We start from the raw sequence: 23,541 nt of genomic DNA, 5'->3' as shown, positions 1-23,541 counted from the left end.
TTGAGGTGGCACTTGGTGTAGGAAGTTTGAGAACGACTACATATTAATACATACGTGACTAATTATCAAACCACAGAAAGTCAGCCCAGCAACCAACGTTAGCGAACTTACCTTCAAAATTACAGTGGTGCAATGACAAATCAAACTTTTCAAGCTCACTTTTTCTGTTGCTCGGATAAATGCCACAGATGTGTTCTTTTGACGATGAAATCGATAGTGCGCTACAGAGCTGAAGTTAGCTAGCGTGCCAGCCGTGGTTTTGTTTTTTTTGTGCTAAACTACGCAAACACAACCCAACCAAACATTTTTTAACTACATTTTTATACATGCGGTCTTGCGATCTTCTCTGTACAACCCATTACGACATCCACTCAATTTATTCTCTTCACCCTGGATTAATTATTTTATTATTATGATTATTTTTTGGAAGATTTAAAAAAAAAAAAAAAAAAAAAAAAAGGATTGGGCAATATCTGGTGGTGCAACACCAAACAGGTTTTTGTCTTTTCTTTTCAGTTCGGGTAAGCATTTGTCACTCACTTTTCTGCCACCCGGCGGTATCTCGGTGTCTTTTGTTTACAAATATTCTGAAATTGCTTATGTAGCTTCTTTTATAGTGTTGGCGACAATTTTTGAATCGCGTTTTGTGCAAAAAGGGCTCGGGCCCCTGCGGCGACACGATGCTCCAAACGAGAAGAGATAATCAATAAAAACACAACTGTGCCTGTCACGTAAATGACAAGATCATACATCACGTTTGTGCGAGTTTAGCGGCTGCAAGTACACAACGCTTCCTTAACAAGTTTGCAGGAACTGGATTTTTACAGCTGAAGTGGAGCAAACTTAAAAAATAAGGTTTAGTGGTTATTTAATGTTAGGGTTCGGATTATGGTTATGGTTCTTAGGGTTTATATTAGGTTAGGTTACGGTTAGGTTAGTTAAATAGCTGTCAAGTGAATTCAGAGATTTGTTTCTAAACACATTATAATTATGACTGCGTTAGGGGTTGTTTTAGCTCAGGGTTTGGGTTAAGGTTAGAGTTAGGATTTGGTTTAGTGTTAGGGATTATTTTAGGTTTGGGTTAGTGTTAGGGTCAGGGTCAGAGCCTGTCTGCCGTGTTTGTGGAGTGTGCTGCAGCAGGACCCATTTAGGAACGTACAGTAGCGCTTAACTTACCGTGCAATGTCTGTGAAAATATGAGAAGATCCTGGTTTGCGTGTGTTGTGCAACTGTGGGGATATGTTGGCTCTTGTAGGTGCTGGAAAACCCAGCTCACTTCAAAGTCTTCTTGTTGAATATGCCGCAAAACACACGTGTTTGCCGCCATCAAAAAGGCCATTTTGCACTCATGAATTTTAATCAGATTTTCAGGCATTTTTTCCGCATCGAGTCAATCAACAGACAAACTGCTTCGACAACAACAACAACAACAAAAATAGTCGATTTTGCTCACATGGTTACAGTGTCAAGGTAAATACACACACGCTTTTATTAAGCAATCTGCCCTCGTCTTGCTGGAAAGTCGTTCTTTCATTCCCATTTCTAAAGATGCCATTCTTGAGCAGAGCGCTATTGAACAAGGCTTCAGCTCTTTAAAGAAGGCAGGCTTGCCGCCTGGATGTATAAACACACTAAACTCTGATCTTAAGCAGATTTATTGAAGGGGAAGAGCCCGCTTTAAAGGCACACGTCAGACGCAATACATCAGAATCAGAATCATCTTTATTTGCCAAGTATGTCCAAAAAACACACAAGGAATTTGTCTCCGGTAGTTGGAGCCGCTCTAGTACGACAACAGACAGTCAATTGACAGAGAACACTTTCGAGACATGAAGACATTGACAAAAAACAGTCACTGAGCAATAAAGGGTTAATAGTTATCTGTTAAACCATCTGTTAAAACCACGCATGTTTCCAGAAAGACAGCGTGAGGATGCCGGCTGTCTAGATTGCCCGCTGGCCCATGGGTGTGAACATCTTATCCCACAATTCCACCTTCATGATGGCTTTGCCCAGGGGGCCCATGGTGGCCTTGACATCCAGGTAGGTGCCCACGTAGTTGATTCCCGTGCCCGTGGACTCGTCGCGCACGAAGCCGTGCTCGAGCTGCTTCCTCTCGTTGTACATCTGCTTGAACAGGTCCTTGTCGCACTTGAGGCCCTTCTTGTAGATGCCCACGGCGTACCAGTTCTTGTACAGGTTGTAGTCCCACGGGACGGAGAACATGATGGCCACCGTCTCGATGAAGTCCTTCTGAGACCTCTCGAAGAGGTCGTAGGTGAGGACGCCCACGCTGCCCGTCGCCGAGCTGCTGGACTTGGTGAAGGTGCACACCTCGGTCTTCAGGGGGCGCACCGTGGGCTGAGGCGGATTGTACACCTCCCCGCTCTCCAGGTACACCCTGTTGCGGTCCGGCCGTTAATCAAACATTTCTTGAGGACTAAGCGTTAATCGGTTCATTGATCATTAAGAATTCACTGGGTTGTGTGTTTTTTCTAGTGACTGACACAAAATGGAGTGCACTGCTTGGCTACAACCAGCAGAGGCGCTATTGCTTCACTCAACTACTTTGCTCTCTAAAGGGCAACAATAACAATCAATCAATAATGTAATAATACTAATAATCAATAATGATGATACTTTATTATCTGTTCAAAGGTAGAAATTATTATTATTATTTTTGGTGTTCTTGTGTGTGGGCGTGCCTCATAACATGTCCGGTGCTTACTTGGGGTTAATGAGGCAGTAGTTGTTGGTCAGATTTGTGATCTCGATGGTCACGCTCCTCCTGCTCGTCACGTCGGCGGCCACGGCTTCGGCGGATTCCGTCATGCTGGCTTGGCTAAAGTGGAGAAAAAAAAAAAAAAAAAAAAAAAAGAATCGAAAATGGAGGTGGAGATGGAGGACTTAGCAGTACCCTCTCTCCTTCACCCCAATCATCCGAATTATTCCATCTAAAACATCTTCCTGACCTATACTCTGCTGACATTGCTCTGCTGGCATTCCGCTGACCTTCCGAGGCACAGGTAGAGCTGCTGCGCTTATAAATGATGGATTTGGGCCGGATAATGAGATGTGTGAAAAGCAGCGACGCGGGCCGGCAGCGGAGAAGCGCTTCGCTCTGACTGTCAACGGCCTAATTAGGAAGTGTACATTTTCAATTATGGCTCTCCAATGAAGTCCGTCGACGGAAAAAAAAAAAAAAAAATAAAAATAAAAATATATATACATATAAGTCGGCTATACAAATTACACAAACACCTCATCTGCCTTTCCGCTTAAGATGCATGAACGGAGCGCAAGAAGCGACAGTGAAATGTATAAAATTCCGAAGCTCTTACCTGCTGAGACGACCTGTAGGTGCTCTCAAGTTCCAAAGTGGGGAAAAAGGAGGAAACGCGGAGGAGGAGTTTTTTTCCCTCTTTTTTTTTAATGCTAGGACAACACCCTTGACAACACCCTTGAGGGAAAAAGTCGTTCAGTCAGTCAGTCAGTCATCTGGAACCTCCTCAACAATATAATGACAGCAAAAATGTGTGCACAGGAGGCACACCCGAGTCTGCGTTGTGTATTTTACTGGAAGCAAATAAAGATGAAATCCATCCTGTTTTCCATCATGGAGGCTTATTGTGTCCCGGACTGACTCAAGCGCTCAGGATTGCCACACTCGCGTCGTCGTTGTGCAACAGAAGCGACCAGCGAGTCGGGACACATTTGTTCATGCTATGGAATTGCAGGGCTACGAAACAGTAAAATTAGCGTACTCCAGTCTGTCTCTTCTGATGGCTTGGGACTAAATGACAGAAACAAAGCCAAAATATACATGATTCTTTAAAAAACTTTGGGACAGAAGTCCAATTTTACCTCGCGTTTCAGCCAACTGGCTGGCACAGAAACATAGAATTTGCCGCTTATTTTTTATTGCGAAGCAAAATTTATGGGGCACACTTCTCTGCCTGAAATTTGACTTTCCCAAGAGACCCTCAGGCTTGCTTATGCTTCCTTCCCCAACATCAGAGTCTGAAAGAAGTTTTAGTTAGCTAATCAGGTGCCATGCCCGAGTAAACGTGTCAAACCGCTCGTCTCGGCCACGGGATACTGTAGTAAAAAAAAAGAAGGCCCAAAAGACTCAGAAATGAGGGGGAAACAGTGGAAAAGGCCAAAAGGTGCTACAGAAGAAGAAGAAGAAATGAAACTTCCAGAGAAAAACAAACAAGCTGCATTCAAGTGACAAAATCAACAGTCCTACTTAAAAATGCAGAAATCATGGGGCGCACTTGTTTGCGCCTCAAACCCAATGCCAATATTAAAAAAAAAATATATATAGTAGTAATGGTCACAATTAAAAAAGAGGTAATTTTATAAACATTTAAGAGTCCCTAATGAGTTATGGTCGAAGTCAACTCACTATGATTTCTCCAAAGGCTCAGTCCTATTTAGACTGACATTTACATCATGCGTGATGAAGAATTGACGCTACAAACAAATGTTTTGGACTTGCTTTCAGATAGTACAGTGGCCCAAAAGGGTCAAAATGTCACAATAGTTTCCAACACAGCAAAGAAAAGGCGGAAGGAAAAAGTCGGATCTTCTGGATGAATGGGGCACACCCCGACTCGATCTTAAACGCACAACTCTGCGCTGAACATGCTTATTATTGAAAATGCAAAACATCCACGCAGATGTGCCCTTCGTTGCTACTCACCGGAGCCAAATAATGAGTCACAATAAACCAATCAACAAACAAATGATTTCATGTGAGTGCTTTATTATATCAATCAAAAAACATTGAAGGCACAATACAAACGCGCTTTTAGATGGCACACTTTAAATGCACTCTTTTATTATTATTTTGTCATTTTTGTGGGTACATCAGAGCCTCGGAAGTCGAATGATTTGGGGGCCGAGCAACTCAAGTATTCGATCTAAAATGGCAGTTTTTATTTTGAAGTGTTATTTTGCTTATTCTCTGGCCTTTTCTTTTTAACGCATGTATAGCCATAGAAAAGTTACAAAGAAAATGGTAATGAAAACAAGATTGTACCCCGGCCTCCTGCCCAGAGTCAGCTAATGAGGACACGCGCTATAGAAAATGAATTGGTGGATATTATTTATTCTATGTAAAATGAATTTAAAATCACAACAAATTGAAGGCCAAACGCATTTTGACTTCCGAGGGCCAATGAGCGCCCAAGCGAAAAGCGGAGTGGACCACTAGCGACTCAACTGATCATAAAACTCCAATTTAACAATGGCTTTGCCCACTGTGGACATGGTGGCCCTGACGTCCACCTCGTTGGTGCCGTACACCAGCCCGGAGCCGTTGGCGTCCGCCCGGCTGAAGTTGCTCGTATCCTTGCCATCGTACATTTGCTCGTAGAGCTTCTTGTCGCAGGCGCGCGACGCCTCGATCACGCCCACCGCCAGCCGGTTCTTGTACAGGTTGTGGTCGTAGGGCACCGAAAACATGACGGCCATGCGCTGCGAGCACACGCGGGTCTGCATGTTGAAGAGGTCGTAGGTCAGCAGGCCCACGGCGCCGGTGGCCGTGTGGTCGTCCTTGATGAAGGAGCATAGCTCGGTTTGCATGGTGCGGATGGTGGGCTGCGGCGGGTGGTGGCAGAAGCCGCTCGACATGTACACCCTGGGAGGCACAAAGGACATGACGCAATTTGACACCGTGCACGCTCGACAAGTTTGGATTTGACAATCCCCATACGTTCCAACTGCTCTGCTGCCTCACAACGCCGATAAAGGACAGGGACATCTGACACGAACATAGCCAGAATCATTTGTAACTAAATCACATTGGCAACACATCACGTAAAGGATTCATTACAAAACTGACATAAGAAGAACTGCATGGACTGTTTTTCATGTTCTCTTGTTGCTCGGCAGAATTCTTGGGGCACACTTGCTTGTGCCCTGAACCCCAATAAAAATGTATCATACAATCACAACATAACATAACTCTGGAAGTTTGTATTTGACCGTCACAGGCATTTTCAACTCTTGACGCCTCCGCTGCTTCACACAGCAGATGAAGGACAGGGAGGCCGCATTTCAATCAATTATTAGTCTGTTTTTGAATGATTTATGTACTGTACAGGCGTCCATTTGGCTTATATCCCCAACTGACCACAACTACAGTGGTCTAAAAGGGTCGCAATGTCTCAATACTTGAGATTGGTGGTGGACCCAGGGAGCGCCGGAGGGTTGGGTTACAAAATATTTGAGCATTTCCTGGCTCGCGGGCTTTGCTGCCTCACACAGCAGATAACAGACAGGGAGGGTTGACAGTAACACGAATGACACGACACAGTGTAACACACTCTCTACAAGTTTGGCAGGAAAGTTTGGTGTGTGTGTGTGTGTGTGTGCGTGTGTGAGCGTGTGTGTGCGCGCGTGACGCCTGATGCTGATCGATGAAGTGTGCTGCCGCACACTTGAAAGCAACGCTGAGCGTACCTGCCTGCGGCGTGCAATGAGGCAGTGTGTGTGTGTGTCGCCGCGTGATGGATAGGTGCGTGTTGCTCAGCAGAGCGATGTCACACATTTATAAAAATAAATAAATATATATATATATATATATATATATATATTTAAAAAATCCATCCGAGACAGCAGAGGAGCTTGATGGATGCCAGTGGAAGCGTGGCTCACATTCCGAGCGATGCACTGTTTGTGAGATATTTCTTGAACAATAAAAAAAATTAAATCAAATAAAATAACACTAATAATATATTTCTAAAGATATAATAATTCCAGGTGGATGCTCTGTTTGTGAATCTGGAGGCATTTAGGACATAAATAAATAAATAATAATAATAGTATATAGTTAAAAAAAAGCAATCATTTATCTTCTAAGGTCTGCCTGGTGAAAATAATGTTTACATGTACAGTATATGCTAGGTATCATTATCATTATGATATGGACAAACGTATTGGGAGACGGAGCCATCCCGCCTAGTTCATCCCAAATGTACCAAACTCTGAAACTCACTTGGGGTTAATGAGGCAGTAGACGGAGCTCACGTTGGTGATTTCGAAGGCGCAGTTCCTGTTGGTGGTGAGGGTGGCCGACAGGGCCTCCGCCGTCTGCATCGTGGCTGCAACAACCACGAGACATGTCAGAGTTTCACACCCTCCCGGGGTCACGGAATTACCCAAATATTCGGAACGGTACGACGCAAGAAGTGCAAACTACAACAAAGCCAGCATGATTATCTTTTAGTCATGTCGCCGTTTAAGAGTCGAGTCGTTACCTTTTTGGAGTGAATCGGCCGGCTTGTGCGAGGCAACGGCGTCTGTTTTCTCTCCCGACCTGAGCAAGAAGGACGAGGAGGAGGAGGAGAACAAGCTCCTCGTCGACTTTTTGACACAAGTGCAGGCGTGTTCACTGTGGCAACTGCAACAAATAACAAAATGTCCATTTGAGCTACGCCCGTACAGCAGAGACAAGACTTGGACTTCTCAGTCATCTCAAATCTCAATGATTCCCGTATCAAAAATCAGCATCATAAAGCAGTTTTGCTACTCGTTGAACAATACATGTATCATGTACAAAACGCAAAATATAAAAATACTGCATCAATTATGAATAATTCAATAATCATTTTGTGTGTAACAATGATAGTAAATAATAATAGTCTGTAAAAAAAAAACAACTAAATAAAAAACAATTTTCCTGCTTCGGGAATCTTTTAAATACATTCATTTATACATACATAGATATATTTTGGATCAATTTATGTGTCTTTTAGTCCATTTAGTTATTTTTTTTCCTGATCAGGCATTTGCTCGGCCACTTGTTGCTAGGCAGAATTTGTGGGGGCACAAAAACCCAACTGGGTGGTAAATGATTTTGCATATAATGGTCCTATTATGAAAACATAATAATGACGAGGGGGGGAAATCCTGATGTGACACTGTCAATAAAAACTAAGCATTATACGGCATATTATTATGATTTTTTTCATGCAAGTCTTTGTATTTTGCATTAGATTATACCTAATGAAGTCACATGGGAGTGTGACTAGAAACAATTCTTTCCATGCATTGCCTCAGGGTATTTATTTAATTTTTTCTTTTGAAGCAAATATTTGACTATTTTAATATGATTGCCAAACTCCTCATTCACACGAGACAAGTCGCAGACGTCTCTGTGGGACGTTCCGGGCCGTGACTTGCAGTCGGCAGCGTACGCGTTCCCCCCGTTATTGCACAGCGGCACGCGTGTGGCTGCAGGTGAGGACTCGCTTGGTATTCCGGCGGGAATGCCGATCCCACGTCTCATCACATCGTGCGACTCATGTCGAATATTCCTGGCTCGCTGCATGCTTCCCCTGGAGGGACCCGCAAACAAACACACACACAGAGGCGCTCCAGTGTGTACTTGAAAATAAAATTATAGCCATTTCCCAATTAAGTATGTTTCCCATTTTTCTTTCACACGCTTGGAGATGTGCTTAACTTGTACATGTGACGTGGCGGCAGCTGTTGGGGAACCTTCATCTCCAGTGCTTCAAGTCAGCAGATGGTCACAAACGACTGCAAAAAAGAAGAGAATATTAACAAAATACATTTGCATTAGACAGACTTTGTATGGTAAAGCATTCCATGTGATGCTAAGCCAGTTACCTTGGCAGAAAACTGCATTAAACATGAGGCGCTGAGCACAGCCTTCATTATATTCTGCAACAACATTAATCATGATGTGGAATAAAATGCTAGCAGGGGTGAGGTTACATTCATCCAGAAAACAAAAGCAAACGAATGCTAATGAGCACTTTATGTTGCTTTTCTTTTTTATTTAAACCACAAAGCAATTTCTTCTAAAGTTCATGTCAACTTGTTCCTACAAATGGCTACTAAGCCCAGATTGACAAGAACAACAACATAAAAAACCTGCTCATTTTACTACCAAAAAAGTCAAAAATAAAAATTTGATGTTGATTATAAACTTTGAATATTCAGAGATTTCATGAGTACAATTTCATGAGTACAATTTTTACCCTAAAAAGTTGAATTTTGCTTGAATAAAGTTGTAAAAATACGACAATAAAGACATAATAACGTTGGAATATTTGGAGGAACAATAAACTAAAGACCCGATAAAGTAAATTCATCGATTTGTTTCTAGATACATTATACATGTTTGAAAAAACTTGCCGAAAACGTCTGAGAGCGAGAACTAGGTAGTAGTGAATTGTGGTCCGGCATGAGTCCCCCCACCCCTCTTAAACTTAAGCGGCTTCGTGACATCAGGGGTTATCTGGTGCAACTGCAACATGCCGTTAGCTAGCTAGCTAACACCAAAGCCTCAAAATGCATCTTCCCTTCCGATAGTCCGTCGGTGTGGATGCTTTAGAGCGCCTCGTTGTCAGCCGTGGGTGCATGCACATTACATAGAGAAATGTGGGGAGGGAAAAAAAAGTTTTGACATGGACCAGTTTGACATGGCTTTAGAGCTTGTATATATAACTGAATTTGAAGTGCGTCGGTCCTGGCCTTTAAAAACACAAAATTACCAATTTTCTGTTCTCGCGATACTTACCCGTGTTGTTATCTTGGTGACAAAAGGACTTCACGGATACATTCAAAGAGACAAATTTAGCCGGAGATAAAATCGTATTCAATTACAGCGACTGCGGTATCAGTGTCACTCAGGTTTTAGTCTTCAACCTTCTCGCCTCCTTATAAAACAAGTCATTAAATACTCATGTAAAGCATAAAAAAGATCATGTAAATCCTTCATCTTTGTTTTTGGAGGTTTTACGTGGAGATGTTAGCATCCTAAAATAGTAAAAAAATGAATTAAAGCCTTAAATATAACAAGCAAGACCAAATATTTGAATTGAACAACAACAACAACAAAAGGTAATAAGAAAGCTGTCTGGTTGATTTGAACGGAAGAGTCTGGTGACACCTAGTGGACAGGTGTGGGATAGGCGCTAAATCCCAGGTGCCTTTTTATTTCCTCCTGCTCACAAAAGACAAAATTGAACCAAAAATGACCCTGCAAAACTTTTTATAGTATTTTTCGAATGCCTTTGTAAATTGATGTTTTTCCATACTGTGCTGTGTTCAAATGTGTTCATTTCTCAAGGGTATCACCTTCCACTTACCATTTATATTTTTCAATATTATTTTTAGTATAAAATGCAAAACTGCATCTTATCAATTTTAATATTATATATTTAGTATTTTATATGATCCTTTTTGTCATTTTAATAATGATGATGCAATTGATTTCAATTTATAACATTTATTATTTTCTCAATACTTTTGATTTGATTTGTTTAATTCATTTTATAGTATTTTTAATAATAGTCACTATTATGAGAATAATATAAACTTGATTTTTATTGACCATTTGGATATTTATTGTAAGTACTTTTCTTGACTGAATAATATTTGTAATTTGAAATGCATACAAATATTTGTTATTATATATATTTATATTCTATATATTTTTAAAATTCATCACACCATCCCACCACGTTGGACATTTACATTTTCCTCATGTGATTAATAATACGGCGGCACGGTGGCCGACTGGTTAGAGCGTCAGCCTCACCGTTCTGAGGACCCGGGTTCAATCCCCGGCCCCGCCTGTGCGGAGTTTGCATGTTCTCCCCGTGCCTGCGTGGGTTTTCTCCGGGCACTCCGGTTTCCTCCCACATCCCAAAAACATGCATTAATTGGAGACTCTAAATTGCCCGTAAGTGTGAATGTGAGTGCGAATGGTTGTTTGCTTGTTTGTATGTGCCCTGCAATTGGCTGGCAACCAGTTCAGGGTGGACCCCGCCTCCTGCCCGATGACAGCTGGGATAGGCTCCAGCACGTCCGTGACCCTAGTGAGGATAAGCGGCTCAGAAAATGGATGGATGGATGGATGATTAATAATATCCGAATCGATGAATGAATCATGCAATTGCATTTTCCTGCTTAAAGCGACGCTCTTCTTTGCACAGCATCTCCTCACCTGCAGCGGGATCAGTCACCTGCTTATAATTGAAGCCGTTTGGGCCATTTTTAAAGAACTTAAGTTGACAGCAAGCCGTGCAAAAACACACTCCCCTCGCTGACCCAGCCTGGCACGCTGTGGCATCATCACCCCCCCTTCCTCCTCCTCCTCCTCCTCTGCTTCACCACCACAGTAACACGTCGCTTTGCGAGCGGGGGGGACATCACGGCCCCGGGCTGTGGCGTTTTATGTCACAGCGCTTTTTGCTTTGGATTAAAATCCTCTTCTCTGGCGGCTTATTAAGCGGGCGGGACAGGAAGGGCGCCGGCTTACGTGTGTTTAACTTCACCGGAGGAACCTGCAGGCTGTCCGGTCGCATGCGCGGCCTTCTCAGAGCCAAATCTTCGTACCTCAGAACCGCGAGGAAGACGTGCTAACCACTCAGCACGCTGAACTTACATGGTCGGTCATTTTATACGTGAACAACATACAAGCCCTTTTTTTAAACTTGGGACATTCCTGCCAAACAATCCAACGATCCAATTAGGCAATCCTGCGCTATCGTCTGCATTCATCACACATGAGCGCGTGGGAGGCCTGATTCGAAGGTAAACGCTCTAAAAAGCAACATAAAGGGCACGGCCCATCCGAAGGAGGGAGGCAGGGGTGTAAGGGGGGATGGGGGGGGGGGGCATTATGCAAACTTCACAGTGATTAATTTGGGTATGTGGGATGATGTTTCGCTGGGAGACGAGCATATTGATTGATTGCTGCAGGGGGTCGTGAGGTTCTGCACATTTACTTGCTGATGAATAGGCTGTCAGGGCCACCGAGTGCCAAATACGGCCTTGTAAATGAATGTTGAAGCGATGATGGTATAAGTGTAAATATTACACCCATTAGGGAAGTACGACAAGGGGAAGGGGGGGGGGGGGGGTAGGCGGATTACATTGAAGGAGGGGGGTGGGGGTGAAGAGGACAAAACCTGTAGAAATATCCCATGAAAGTGCATCCAGACACATGGCTTTAATCTGCATGGGCAATGTTTAGTCAAAGTCCTTGACATTAATCGGCCTGTGTGTGCGTGTGAGTGTGAGTGTGTGTGTTTTGAAGAGGGCATGGACTGAAGAAGGCGAGGGGGGTTGCGGGTTGGTGCTTTAAGTTGACAAGAGCATGCCAGTGCATCCGCCCGCTCAAATTAGCAGCAGATAAAACTCATGCGGGCCGACGCGCCAGAGGTGAGAGCGGGAATAAAACAAACAAAAAAACGCACACCTGGGAGATAATTTGTACGGATTAATAGCCGCCGCCATCCTCTGCCTGAGCTGAATCAATATTGTGCAACGCAGGAATACATTTGGGTGACAAAACACAACAAAGGAGAAAACGGGCTGGAGACAGAGACAATGCCGGATCGAAAAACAAGCCAAACTGCGGAGCTGCTTGCAATTAGCGAGCTTCTCCTTCTCTGCCGTTTTCTTCATCTGTGGGAATTACGGGCATCTAAAATGGGCACTTGGGCTAACTTTTTTGAAGCCAAACTATTTGATGGCTCAGTTATGCAAATGTATGCACCACATATATCGTATATATATTTTCAGCGGGTGGGTTACAAGAATAAACGCCCCCCCCCCTTTAAGTCCTAACCCTAAAGAAGATTATGGATCATTTTTATATAATGTGATCAATAACGGTAAAGACAGACCCCACAGAATTTCATTTTGAAAATCAACGAATTCTACTGCAATGAGTATTTGAATTATTGGCAGTTGTTATCATTCAAAAGGTAATAATGGTTTCTAAGGAAATTTTACAGTGATACTGTTCACACTTTCAATGGCAAAATGTCTTTAACCTTATGTGTCCCAAATGAAATGTAATGATTTGCAACATTATTTCTGAAAAAGCTCACTCCATTTTTGGGTACATAGAATTTTTCTCCTATGCCTAGGAAATAAAACACATTTTCATTACAATCGCAAGATGTAATTGCATTTAAGTATCGGGATTCGGTATTGGCGAGTACTCAAATCTAAGTACTTGGCCTCAAATCGGTGGCATCGGTGCATCCCTAAACTAACCCTAAACGTTGGTGTTTATCGCGTGACTTGTGCAGTTTTTCTCCATCAGTTTGAAAATGAGAATGAACCAATAAATAAAAGAAGCTCATAAAATTTAATAATACAAATGTCACTCAGTGAGCCCAGCTCCATCCTGTTTTATAAGAAACATAATCTCATTGATCGCAAAGCCGATGGGGACCGCTGGTCTGTAAACAGACGAACGCTCAATAAGAGGCTCGTCGGAGGGATGCTAGGAGGAGACGGGCGGGAGGTGGGGGTCATCTTATCTGTGAGTCTTGCCACCATCTATCAGTTTTATTGCTTTCTTGTCTTGTTGCTCGCCGCTTTCACCCCCCCCCCCCCCCCACCCCCCACACACACACACTTCAAGCTGGGCCCATCAAAGTCAGTTAGGCGAGCCTGCGCAATTAAAAGAGCGCCGCCCGGGGTCAGGCGATGAAAGGTGTGACATTTTGCCGTTGACCGATGATGAATCCGGAGCGACGGGCCGGACGGACGGATGGATTTATCTGTCCCTAATGTTCCGTCCTGTGCGTCTTCCTTTCCCTCGTCCGGAGGTGAGGCCGAGTGCGCGTACGCCTCGGCCCCTCCGCCGCCCCCAATCGCTTCTTTTATCACCACTTGACAGTTTAACAGGGCTCGATGCAATGGATGGTTTCGCTTAAGTGTTTCCATGGTTATTTTCTTCCTCTTCTTCACCTTTGATAAAGTCAATCTGTTTGTTCGCTTCCTTGCTGTCAAGCTCATTTGTCACCCAGAGAATAACATCTCGCTAGCCTATCACGTTTTTTAGTTGTTTTTTTTGTTTTTGCTGCCTGATGTTAGATGGACTCAAAGCGCTTTTTGTCTTTATACGGCTGTTTTTATTACCAGTAGCGTTTTATTCCCCACCTCCCCACCACCCAATCTCCATTCAATCAGCATTTGACGAACTCAGCTGGGCCTTATTCTCAAGACAAACGTCAGTGACATTTGAAAAAAGCTTCACTTGGTTTGACAAATTGACTTTTTTTAATAAGTTGTATACACATAGTTGCATCTCGGGTGGGCCGGCCCACAATAGTAAGTACACAACCGGGAAAATCTTTTGCGGGCTGCCGCTTTCTAAAAATACGTCTGTTAGCGAGCCGTTACGAAGTTTGAAAGTTTTGGGCAGGTCGGCTGGGTGAACATCGGCCATTTTCAAGTGACCGCCAAAGTATACTAAAGCGCTATACCGCATAGAAGCCAAAAGATAAGCAGAGCTGCAGTGTTATCGGCATGGCCTCCTGATAAGCGGCACACATTCAAATGTCCGGCTTGACAAAGTGTGATTTGGCGGCTTGGTGACGAAGTGCTGCCCCCGCGACTGAATGTTTTTCCTGTCTGTCTATGGGGTAGGGGTTTTCCCTAACACTTAGGGCAACTAACTGTTGCTGTTCGCCTTGTCACAACTCCCTCGCGTCACACCTGGTCGTCATGGTGATGAAACGGACTGAGTCATATAGTGCTTTTTTCCCCCCTCTACTTTCCCTTTTAAACTTTTGTCAGTCTGTTGCTTACTGCAAATGACAAACTATAAATAACAAATCATGCAAAACATGCTAATTAACATAATAGAAAATAATAAATATTAAAAATAAAATCATACAAATAACTGGATTAAAAATGGAAATAGAAATGCTACACATAACTACAATTTAATGGAAAAAAACCCCAAATAAAAGTCCTACAAATAAATACAATAAAATAACAAATAATAAAATAAAATGTAGTAAACTGAAACTCAACACATTCATGGTTGACTGCATTAAAACAAAGCACGAAAATTGATCTCAATCCAAAATCGATGCCTTTCCAAGCAAGGCCTTGGTTTTGCCCAATGATAAATCAACAATCTTCAAGCGTGATTTTGATTAATTGGACATCGAAAGTGCTGGCTGGCAACATTGATCCAAACGCCAACAAGCGCACAATCAGGGACACTCGCGCGCCGTATCGATCAGCGTTGCATCACGAGCAACGCAGACCTGAAGGTTAAAGACGCATTCTTGCGACTGACCTGCAAAACAAACTGCGCTGTGGGGAGGTCCATTGTGACGCCCTGAAATCAGCTGACCCTAATAGACAACATTCAGTACACCTGCACGTCAAATTAGATTTACACAGATCATAATGCCTAGTTTTGATACTATTGAAGAGCTATAACTTTACCAAGAATTCTCTGACTAGATTATATCCGAGTCAATATCACCATAACGTGCCTTCAAGACATCTGCATTTCGCCCCCCAAAATAGATTTTCCATTGAACTTCATATTCATTGGTAAGTAGATGTTATGCTGTTAGAAATCAATAATGGTCGAGTTCCCACAATTGTTTTCCCCATATATATATATATAAATTAACTGCACACGCAAACAGCAAAATACGTGAGCTTGCTGACCGGGTGGACGATGACAGGGTGGATGTTTTTGGCTAATGTTAGCATTTAATGAGTCCACGGCGGACCTTCACTTAACATGATTCAGTGAGCAAGCTGACTGGGTACCGTTTAACAAAAAGGGTTCTCAAAGGGTTCGACATCAATTGATATTTCACTATGACAGAGTGGACACATGTTAAGCTTGACAACATTCAACTATACACATAATATGAAAATTAGAACACACAAGTATTAATACTTAGGTTGCGTCTATCCACTGTTTCAACCTCCATTGAAGAAAGACAAAAAGCTGGTCATAACATCACAGAAAATATCAGAGGCTTTCTTAAAGCGGAAGTAACCCCATAACGACAGGGTGGACAGCAATTTCCTACATGATCACAAAGAATGGTTTTGGGCCGTAAAACCATGTCAAAATATTTGCATCTAGTATCATATAAGCACTTAGTACACACAGTGTTGCTTGCAGAGCAGTGTGTGGGACATGCTGACATCACATACATCTAATGGGGCAAAAATTGTATAAAATGAAGGAAAAACATTTGAAGAGACTTATCATTGTACTTGTATGGGTGCAAATGTTTGGCCGCTTACAATAAGAGCTCAGCTTTTCATTGTTCAGCTGAAGTTTCATGACGACTGAACGATTCTGAGGAGGACACCACGGGCACTCGCATTATAGTGATATTGACCCATCCCGAATATTTTGAATATCGATACACGAGCAAGGAGCTGCAGGAAAAAGCAACGTGTTCTCAAATCGTCCGCAGGGCTCATCGCCACTATTTAAGAACTCCAGATGGCACATTTGAATTGATACCCTCTGAAAGGTTATCACTCACTGAGGCATATAAAAAAAAAAAAAAAACACCCGCTAATTAATTCCACTTTTACCCCCTAAGAAAGTGGCTATATAATGCACATATTTAAAAAGCGGCAGGCGGCCGGCGAAGATTGATGGTCGCGAGGTCGACCGGCGCGTTGGCCCGATGTCCCTGACACGTCATAATGCGAGTTTAGGGCCAATGATGCTAATAATACATCTTGGTGACACATTGTGATTACCGCTGCAATATGTCAGGGCGGAGTATATGTGCTTACAGCGCGGATTCAACGACGGAAAGGCCTTTAGCTTGTTCCAATGGAAAGTTTCATTTGAAAATTACTTCTTCAAGGAATTCCTGACTGTCAATTTTTGCAGCGTGGATGCCAGCTGATCGCGTCTTTTCTACAAATTGGAATTTGGTTACCAGCGGAAGAAAATTGAAAAACAGAGGAACGGAACATTTGAAAATAAGTAAGGAAATGAGAACTCATGGCAAACAACACAGCTGGTTTGAACATGGTGGAAGGCAGCTGATTGGCTGTATCATATTTAGATAAACTGATCTATTTTATAGTAAGTTACAGTAAGTTAAACTAAGTTACTTTAAAATCTATCAAATTAAACGAAACTAATAATTGAATTTAAATGACAAATTAACGTACATGAACAATTTTAAATTTGAATTAGAATAGAATAAATACATCTGAAGTCAAAAATGCAAAACAAACCAAATTGGAATTTAAAATAAAAAAAAACAAAACAATTGAAAAAAATGTATAGGAAATACAATTGAATTTAAAATTCAAATTCTGAATCAAAAATCAAAATAAAGAAATCAACATAAAGAAAATCAAACTAAAAAATCCAAATCAGAATTACAAACCAAAAATCTAACTCAAAATAATAAAAAAATGGAAATTAAATGTTACATTAAAAATAAATAAAACAATGTATAGTAAAATGAAGAATTAAAACTAAAATGTATATGCCATGAATATCTTTAAACGCATGGCAATTGGAGGTAGAAAACTATATTTGATTGAATTTCTATTTCAGTGCATCAATGTGTGTGGCATTGGTGTGTTGCAATTATTTTGCGACGCATCCCTCGCTCGCTGCACAGGCACTACTTTTTGGATCATTTCCGACTAAATTGTCTTTCAAACACCTTGTATTAGAAAACACTGGGGAAATGCAATTTAGAGACAAAAGAAATCCTCTCCAGATGTCAAGGGAAAAATGTTAAGCCTTGAGTGGACAAGAGACAAGCACTTTGAGAATAATGAGATACAATTGAATACGCATTTGCATGCAACAAGAAGGCTGGAGGAAGTGTCTGCCTTTTTCTTCCGAGGCTGACCGGGAACATGGTCAACTTTATTATCCTCGCACTAGAGCAACAGATTTTAGGGGCTCATAACTACATAGAATACATTTTGTGAAGGCATGTTCCAACACCAAAACAGAAAATTGTTGAGTAGATGTCATATCATTGAAACTTTCTTTGACTTTTGCTCGTCTTTTAAATTGCAAATACCGTAATTGTTAGTCTCGCAATGCAGACGAGACGCTTCATCTTTAAATACAGCAGGCCTGATAAAGATTCAGAAAGTGAGGCTGGTTCAAAACTCTCTGCGCTGGATTAGTGCGGATAAACTGTCTTTTCCACTGCTCCCAATTCAGCAATCTTTGGCCTCTAGTCATCACTTGTGAGTGTTTTGCAAAGCCAAAGTGTCCAATCGAGAACTGGATCGGATCCCTCAGATAACCGCCACCTGCGTACAAGCCCCCCGGAATAAACGAACACGCTCTTCCTTTCGATTGGCCGAAGTGTGTAATATCTGCAACACGTCCCTTTCGGCTTTCACTCCTCTCATGCCGCCGCCTTTTCATAATTGTTTTCTCCACTTCTCAATTCACGCAGGTTGTGCGTGCGTGTGCCCTGCAGGTCGTGCACTGCGGGCCAGTTCTCCTCCAGTCAGGAGCTGGCACCTCATCACGCGCCGATCCGTCCAGCGAGAGCTCCCGGGACGCTATGGCACCTGCGCAGATGGCAGACCTCGAAATACTCGTCCGCTCTGCTCTGTTTGCCGAGGTGAGAGGAGAGCGTGCGAGAAAGCCAAAGGCAGCCAGCACGTGCGCACACACGATGGAAATAATTTTTTTTTAATTCTTAGGTCCTCTTTGTTTCAGTTCTTTATTTCAGGAGTCTGATCTTGAGATGCAGAGAGGTTTTGTTGGATGTTGTACAAATATAAACCAGAACCACAACGCAATTGGCTTCACAAACACACAGACACACAGACAATTGTAGGCGCACTAAAAATGGGTCAGATACTGTGGGGGTCGAACCGATTAGTCGACTAGTCGATGAAGAATCGACTTTACTACTCCGCATCGACATTCAAAGCTTGTAGTCGACTAATCGCTAATCGTGTGTTTTTGGCAACTCGTCTTCATACATCTGCGCGGGTCTGAGAGTACGAGAAATACACTGGTTGTGGATGAGAATAGCGGTTAGCCTCGCTAGCAGTGTGATTACGATCGCCGCTAGTCTTAAATTTATTCTACCGGCGGGACCGCAGGACTGGACGAGGAACAGGGGGCAGCGTTGCGAGGCGAAGCTCCATCTCGATCGGCAAAATATTATGTCTCGTAATGCGCAGGCGCGGCTACGACGTTGCGTCTTAGTGGGGAGCTGGATTTTTAGTCATTTGTTTTGATTTCTTTCTCTGTCCGTCGTAATACGTCTTAACGTGAAAACGATCCGTGGCGCAATGAAGTTTTGGGGAAAATATCAACAACATCATCGATTAATCGACTTGGACTTCACACAGTTGACTGCAAAAAATCTTTAATTGTTCAACTGCTTGAACAGGGAGACCTTGAAGGTTGAACTTAATAAAAACAAAAAAAGAACTTCATTTTTCAACATGTTGGTTAACCTCCAAACTCCTGTAGAATCAGTTTTCCCTTTGTAAAGTCATTTATTAAAAAAACAAAAAAAAAGTTTTTTTTTTAAATTTTTTTTTTTACACTATTTGTCCATGTGTCCTCGTTAAATATCTCATTAGGCTGCACAGCTGTGAAACACATTTAAATGCTTCCCACAGGAAGTATTAATCAGCGTGGCTTTCTTTAAAAAGCATAAATTGGAGCCCATCCAACCTTTTTGTGTCCTGGTGAGTGATTACAAAGGACTTACAGCACGTTTAATGTTATGTTCCCATAAAGCCTAAACGACATTTACAAGAACATTTTAATAACTGCATCGATTGCGAAACATTATTCGGATACTTCCTACAATACCACACTGACAAATTAATTCATGAGAGGAAATCCAATATATACTATATTTAGGGCCCGATGAAACTTCCAGTAGAAGAATCGCCGATCTGGGTCCTTGACATGCCTGAAAATTCTCCAGGTGTGCAATTGCTACTCATTCTTTACAGTCAATGTGAATAGCGATTGGGGATTTAGACGGCAAGTCTGAGCTCTAATTATTATTATTATTATTGGTGGAAATGTTCCTGCTTCAAATGACATTTGGATGGCTGTGCAACCCCCCCCCCCCCCCCCCCCCCCCTTCTTTCTACGCCACTGCTATAGAGAATGTGAACGAAAAGTTGACATGTGCGGAGAGGACACCATCAGGTTTGTTAGCAGTCGCTCAAACGACACAATGTACAGTAAAAGTTTCTTCCCCCACTCAAGCTGTTATTGCTCTTGCGTCTCTGCTCGACAGCGCCGTGATTCATTTCCTCGCCGCATGAAAGACAGCAAATGAACAGAAAGCGATGCCTTCCGACAGATGTTAAACGGTTGAAGGGGCCGCTCGGGAGACTCACTTCAGCCGAGAAAAGTTGCATCGGGGGGGGGGGAAGACTGACTTTAGAAAACTTTTATGATTAATGTGAAGTCAAGTGAGATTCTTGACATTTTGCTATTCGCTTGTTGTCATCATACTTAGTAATTAGCAGAAATTTGTACATATAGCACCATAATTGGTAGTAAAGTGAGATATTTTTAGGGATACTTTTTGTTTTTTAAATATGGGCTCCGTTGATTAATAGCAAAATGCCAGTTTATGCACTGAGTTCAGTACATTAAATGAAAAAAAAGACATTTTGATAAAATGATGGAATAATAAAAACATATTAAATTATAAAAATACAATACAAATATTATCTACATGAATAATTAAAGCATATCAAAAATATTGAAGTGATAATTAAATTCCTGAAGCCCTAACCGGAACAGCGTTGAAATGATCCGATGTGGGTATGTTGAGGCGGGACTCAAGATTTTCTTGGCGTGTAAAGAAATATTTACATTTGTAACGTATTACTGTGCTTAAACTTGTTTTCAACTTTTAACTTCTCCCTACTCCTTTTCAGACTTCAGTATGGGATAATTATATTATAACTGGCATAAAAAAAATTATTTCAGCCTTTCCATTTTCGGCATTGGTTTCCTCCTTTCGGTGCATTTCGGTGCATCATTAATTCTTATTGTAGATTTTAAACTCTTTTTTTTTTTTTTTTTTTTTGGTGAACTGCATATTTAAAATTTTAAAAAGTCAATAAATCCAACTTTTTGGAGTGATTTACAACTAAATTGACTCTTTTGATGCAACTCACTTCACAACAAGCAGCAATTTGACACATAATGAAAAGGTTTGTATATTACCACCCCCTCTTGAAGTTCACTGTCAAACTAAACATCAAACAAAGACAACTACAAGTTGTGTATTTAAAACAACCACATTACTTTGAATGTCCGCTAGCTTAATGCTAAAACACAATGCGAAATGCCATAGACGAGCCAACAAATAGCATCCATGTGGGTTAAAGCAATGGACATTTGAACACAAACGATAGCAACGCATGTAGACAGACAGTATAACAACACTCATGGGCATATATTCATTATTCTCTGTGAAAAACGACTAATATTACTGCAGCTTACTAAGTCACTTTGTTGTGAAACTCTTCTTAGTTTGTGTCTGTGTGCTTTTATTATGCTGCCCCCCAGTGGCCAAGGCGCACACCATGCAAGGGCCAGAATGGATAAATGACATTTAATTCATTTCAGTGGGGAAATATGTGTTTTGAGATGGAGTCATGGAACAAATTAAACTTGCAAGTCAAGGAACACATTTCCCCCCACTTGTTGCTCAATAAGGCCTCAGTATGATGTACCAATCACAATAATTAACACATTGGTAAATGATAACCTCTCTGACAGCGTCAATCAAAAGTGAGCATGATTATCTTTGTAAAGGAACAATTATTGAAAGTACTCCTGCCACTTTCGAATAATGCATATGAAACATGACGTTCGTGTGACTTAAATGTCTCCATACATTTTCATTCGGGTGAGCGTCGGGCACACTAACAGCATGATTGTAATGCACCAAGACAAGCGTGGTCCGACCTGAGGCGGGGGTCCGTAATGGTGACGTCGTGCTCGGCTGGTCACCTCTCCACAGGTGCGCTCCGCAGGGGAGGCCTCGCTCTTTGTTTTTTGGACGCTATTGGTCTCGCTGCCAGAGGCGCTCCCTCTGCCCCCGTCCCGCCGGGATATGGATTCTTCTAGAAGTGCTACAAAAAAACAACAACAACAACAACAGCTCTGGAATGCATACTGTGACGACACGGTTCAATTGGAGTTCTGATCGAGCTATGGATGGATGCACAAGTTTGCAGAATTTGGGAGGAAAATAGACTTTTTTATTGGCTTACACAAGCAAGTGAATGTTGAAGCACATTGTGTTTGGGTGAGGGGCCGCTGTGATACCCTCATATTTGAAATAAGCCTGTTTTATAGACCAGTTGTTTTAACATTAAAACTTTTTTCTAAAAAAACAATATTAATCTCCTGCTATCGTGACTGCGTTAAAAAAAAATCTATCATTTATTCTCACAAGACTGCTCCTTTAAAAAAAATTGAGCAGTATTAAACTTTTTTTCTCGAAAAATACAAACTATGTTCTCGTAATAGTAGATATACATTCAATTGTCATTTAAAAAATGACTATTATGATATTACACCATTGTTTTTGAATCAATACACAACAAATGTAATAAAGAAAAAATTTGCATGAAAGACAACTTTATTTTTGTAACACTGCAAATTTTCAAAAAATACATACATATTATATAATTTTTTAAAATGACATCATCCTATGGTATTAACCTTTTTTTCCTCTAAAAATAAAATAGTATTTTCTGACTATAATTTTTTAATAAAAAACAAACTATGTTTTTCTTTAAAAATAAACATGAGAATTTGTTGAAACAATACAACTTTATTCTTGTAATATTACTTTTTTTTCTTAAAAAACATGACTTCAACCTATTATGTTCTTTTTCTCTAAAAAACTGCAATTTTTTCTCACAAGACTACCACATTTTTCTTAAAAAAGAAAAAGTAATATCAAACCTTATTTCTAGAAAAATACAAACTTCACTTGTTTTTTTCTATACAAATATAATATATTATATAAATAAATACAGTATTTGAAAAATGCCTTTATTCCAATAGTATTCATTAAAAAATACAAATATTTATGAAAGTACATGCATAAAAATAGGACTATTCTCATAACCTTTACTTTTTATCAAAAAATGTCCATTTTCATAGTATTTTTCTTGAAAAATACAGAATATTATAACTTTTTTAATGAAATTCCTTCTGGTGGGATTACAATTTTTATATTTTACATACGACTTTTTTTTTTCTTCCTGGAAATGAAATCCCATACTTTGTAGTTCCTGTTGGACCCTGGCAGAATTTCTCATTTCATTGAGCGTGCTGTGACACGCGGGAGAGAGCGAGCGAGCGCCGCGTCACGTGCGACGCAACATCAGAAGACTTCACAGGAGCGCGGGCGTCCATGTTTGTGGCGCTGGGGGATTACATGTGGGCCCGGCTCGACGCTCGACTTGAGGCCGGCGCTGAATTAAACATTTGCACGCGTGCCATCCTCAATCTGTGGCCACTCAAACCTTCCAAGAGTGTGCAATTAGTCTCACAGCACTCCTCTGCGAACACACACACACACACACACACACACTGACACACGCACGTGGCCAAAACTGGAATCAGTGTGTGTGTGGACAAAGTGGCCCACACGACGGAAGGAGAATTATGACGGTGGGAAATACTTTCCTGAAAACATAACGACTCATGGCGACACCACAGATCCGTCACCCGGTCGGTGGAGTCAAGCC

The 23,541-nt window shown here is 41.5% G+C and overlaps 2 protein-coding genes across 2 annotated transcripts; both read right to left on the bottom strand.

Moving 5' to 3' along the window:
* Nucleotides 1-1,338: 1,338 nt before the first annotated feature.
* Nucleotides 1,339-2,833, bottom strand: apnl (actinoporin-like protein). Its single transcript, XM_061700737.1, has 2 exons — nt 2,729-2,833; nt 1,339-2,401 (listed from the first exon to the last, which is right to left on the bottom strand). The coding sequence occupies exons 1-2, from the start codon at nt 2,830-2,832 to the stop codon at nt 1,945-1,947; spliced, it is 561 nt and encodes a 186-aa protein (XP_061556721.1). The 5' UTR covers nt 2,833; the 3' UTR covers nt 1,339-1,944.
* A 1,921-nt stretch (nt 2,834-4,754) lies between these two features.
* LOC133415476 (uncharacterized) lies at nt 4,755-7,392 on the bottom strand. The gene is made up of 3 exons (XM_061701576.1): nt 7,266-7,392; nt 7,004-7,109; nt 4,755-5,644 (listed from the first exon to the last, which is right to left on the bottom strand). The coding sequence occupies exons 2-3, from the start codon at nt 7,102-7,104 to the stop codon at nt 5,215-5,217; spliced, it is 531 nt and encodes a 176-aa protein (XP_061557560.1). The 5' UTR covers nt 7,105-7,109; nt 7,266-7,392; the 3' UTR covers nt 4,755-5,214.
* Nucleotides 7,393-23,541: the final 16,149 nt, after the last annotated feature.

Source organism: Phycodurus eques, chromosome 16, assembly GCF_024500275.1.
Source record: "Phycodurus eques isolate BA_2022a chromosome 16, UOR_Pequ_1.1, whole genome shotgun sequence".
NCBI classification, from domain to species: Eukaryota; Metazoa; Chordata; class Actinopteri; order Syngnathiformes; family Syngnathidae; genus Phycodurus; species Phycodurus eques.
The sequence above is the reverse complement of the archived record's forward strand: the minus strand, read 5'-3'. Positions and strand labels throughout refer to the sequence as shown.

Bases quoted from the DNA above. Each gene is read 5' to 3' on its own strand.
- apnl (XM_061700737.1), bottom strand. From the start codon at position 2,832: ATGACGGAATCCGCCGAAGCCGTGGCCGCCGACGTGACGAGCAGGAGG. The intron at 2,402-2,728 runs GTAAGCACCGGA...GGACCGCAACAG, and splicing joins TACTGCCTCATTAACCCCAA to GGTGTACCTGGAGAGCGGGG.
- LOC133415476 (XM_061701576.1), bottom strand. From the start codon at position 7,104: ATGCAGACGGCGGAGGCCCTGTCGGCCACCCTCACCACCAACAGGAAC. The intron at 5,645-7,003 runs GTGAGTTTCAGA...TGTGCCTCCCAG, and splicing joins TACTGCCTCATTAACCCCAA to GGTGTACATGTCGAGCGGCT.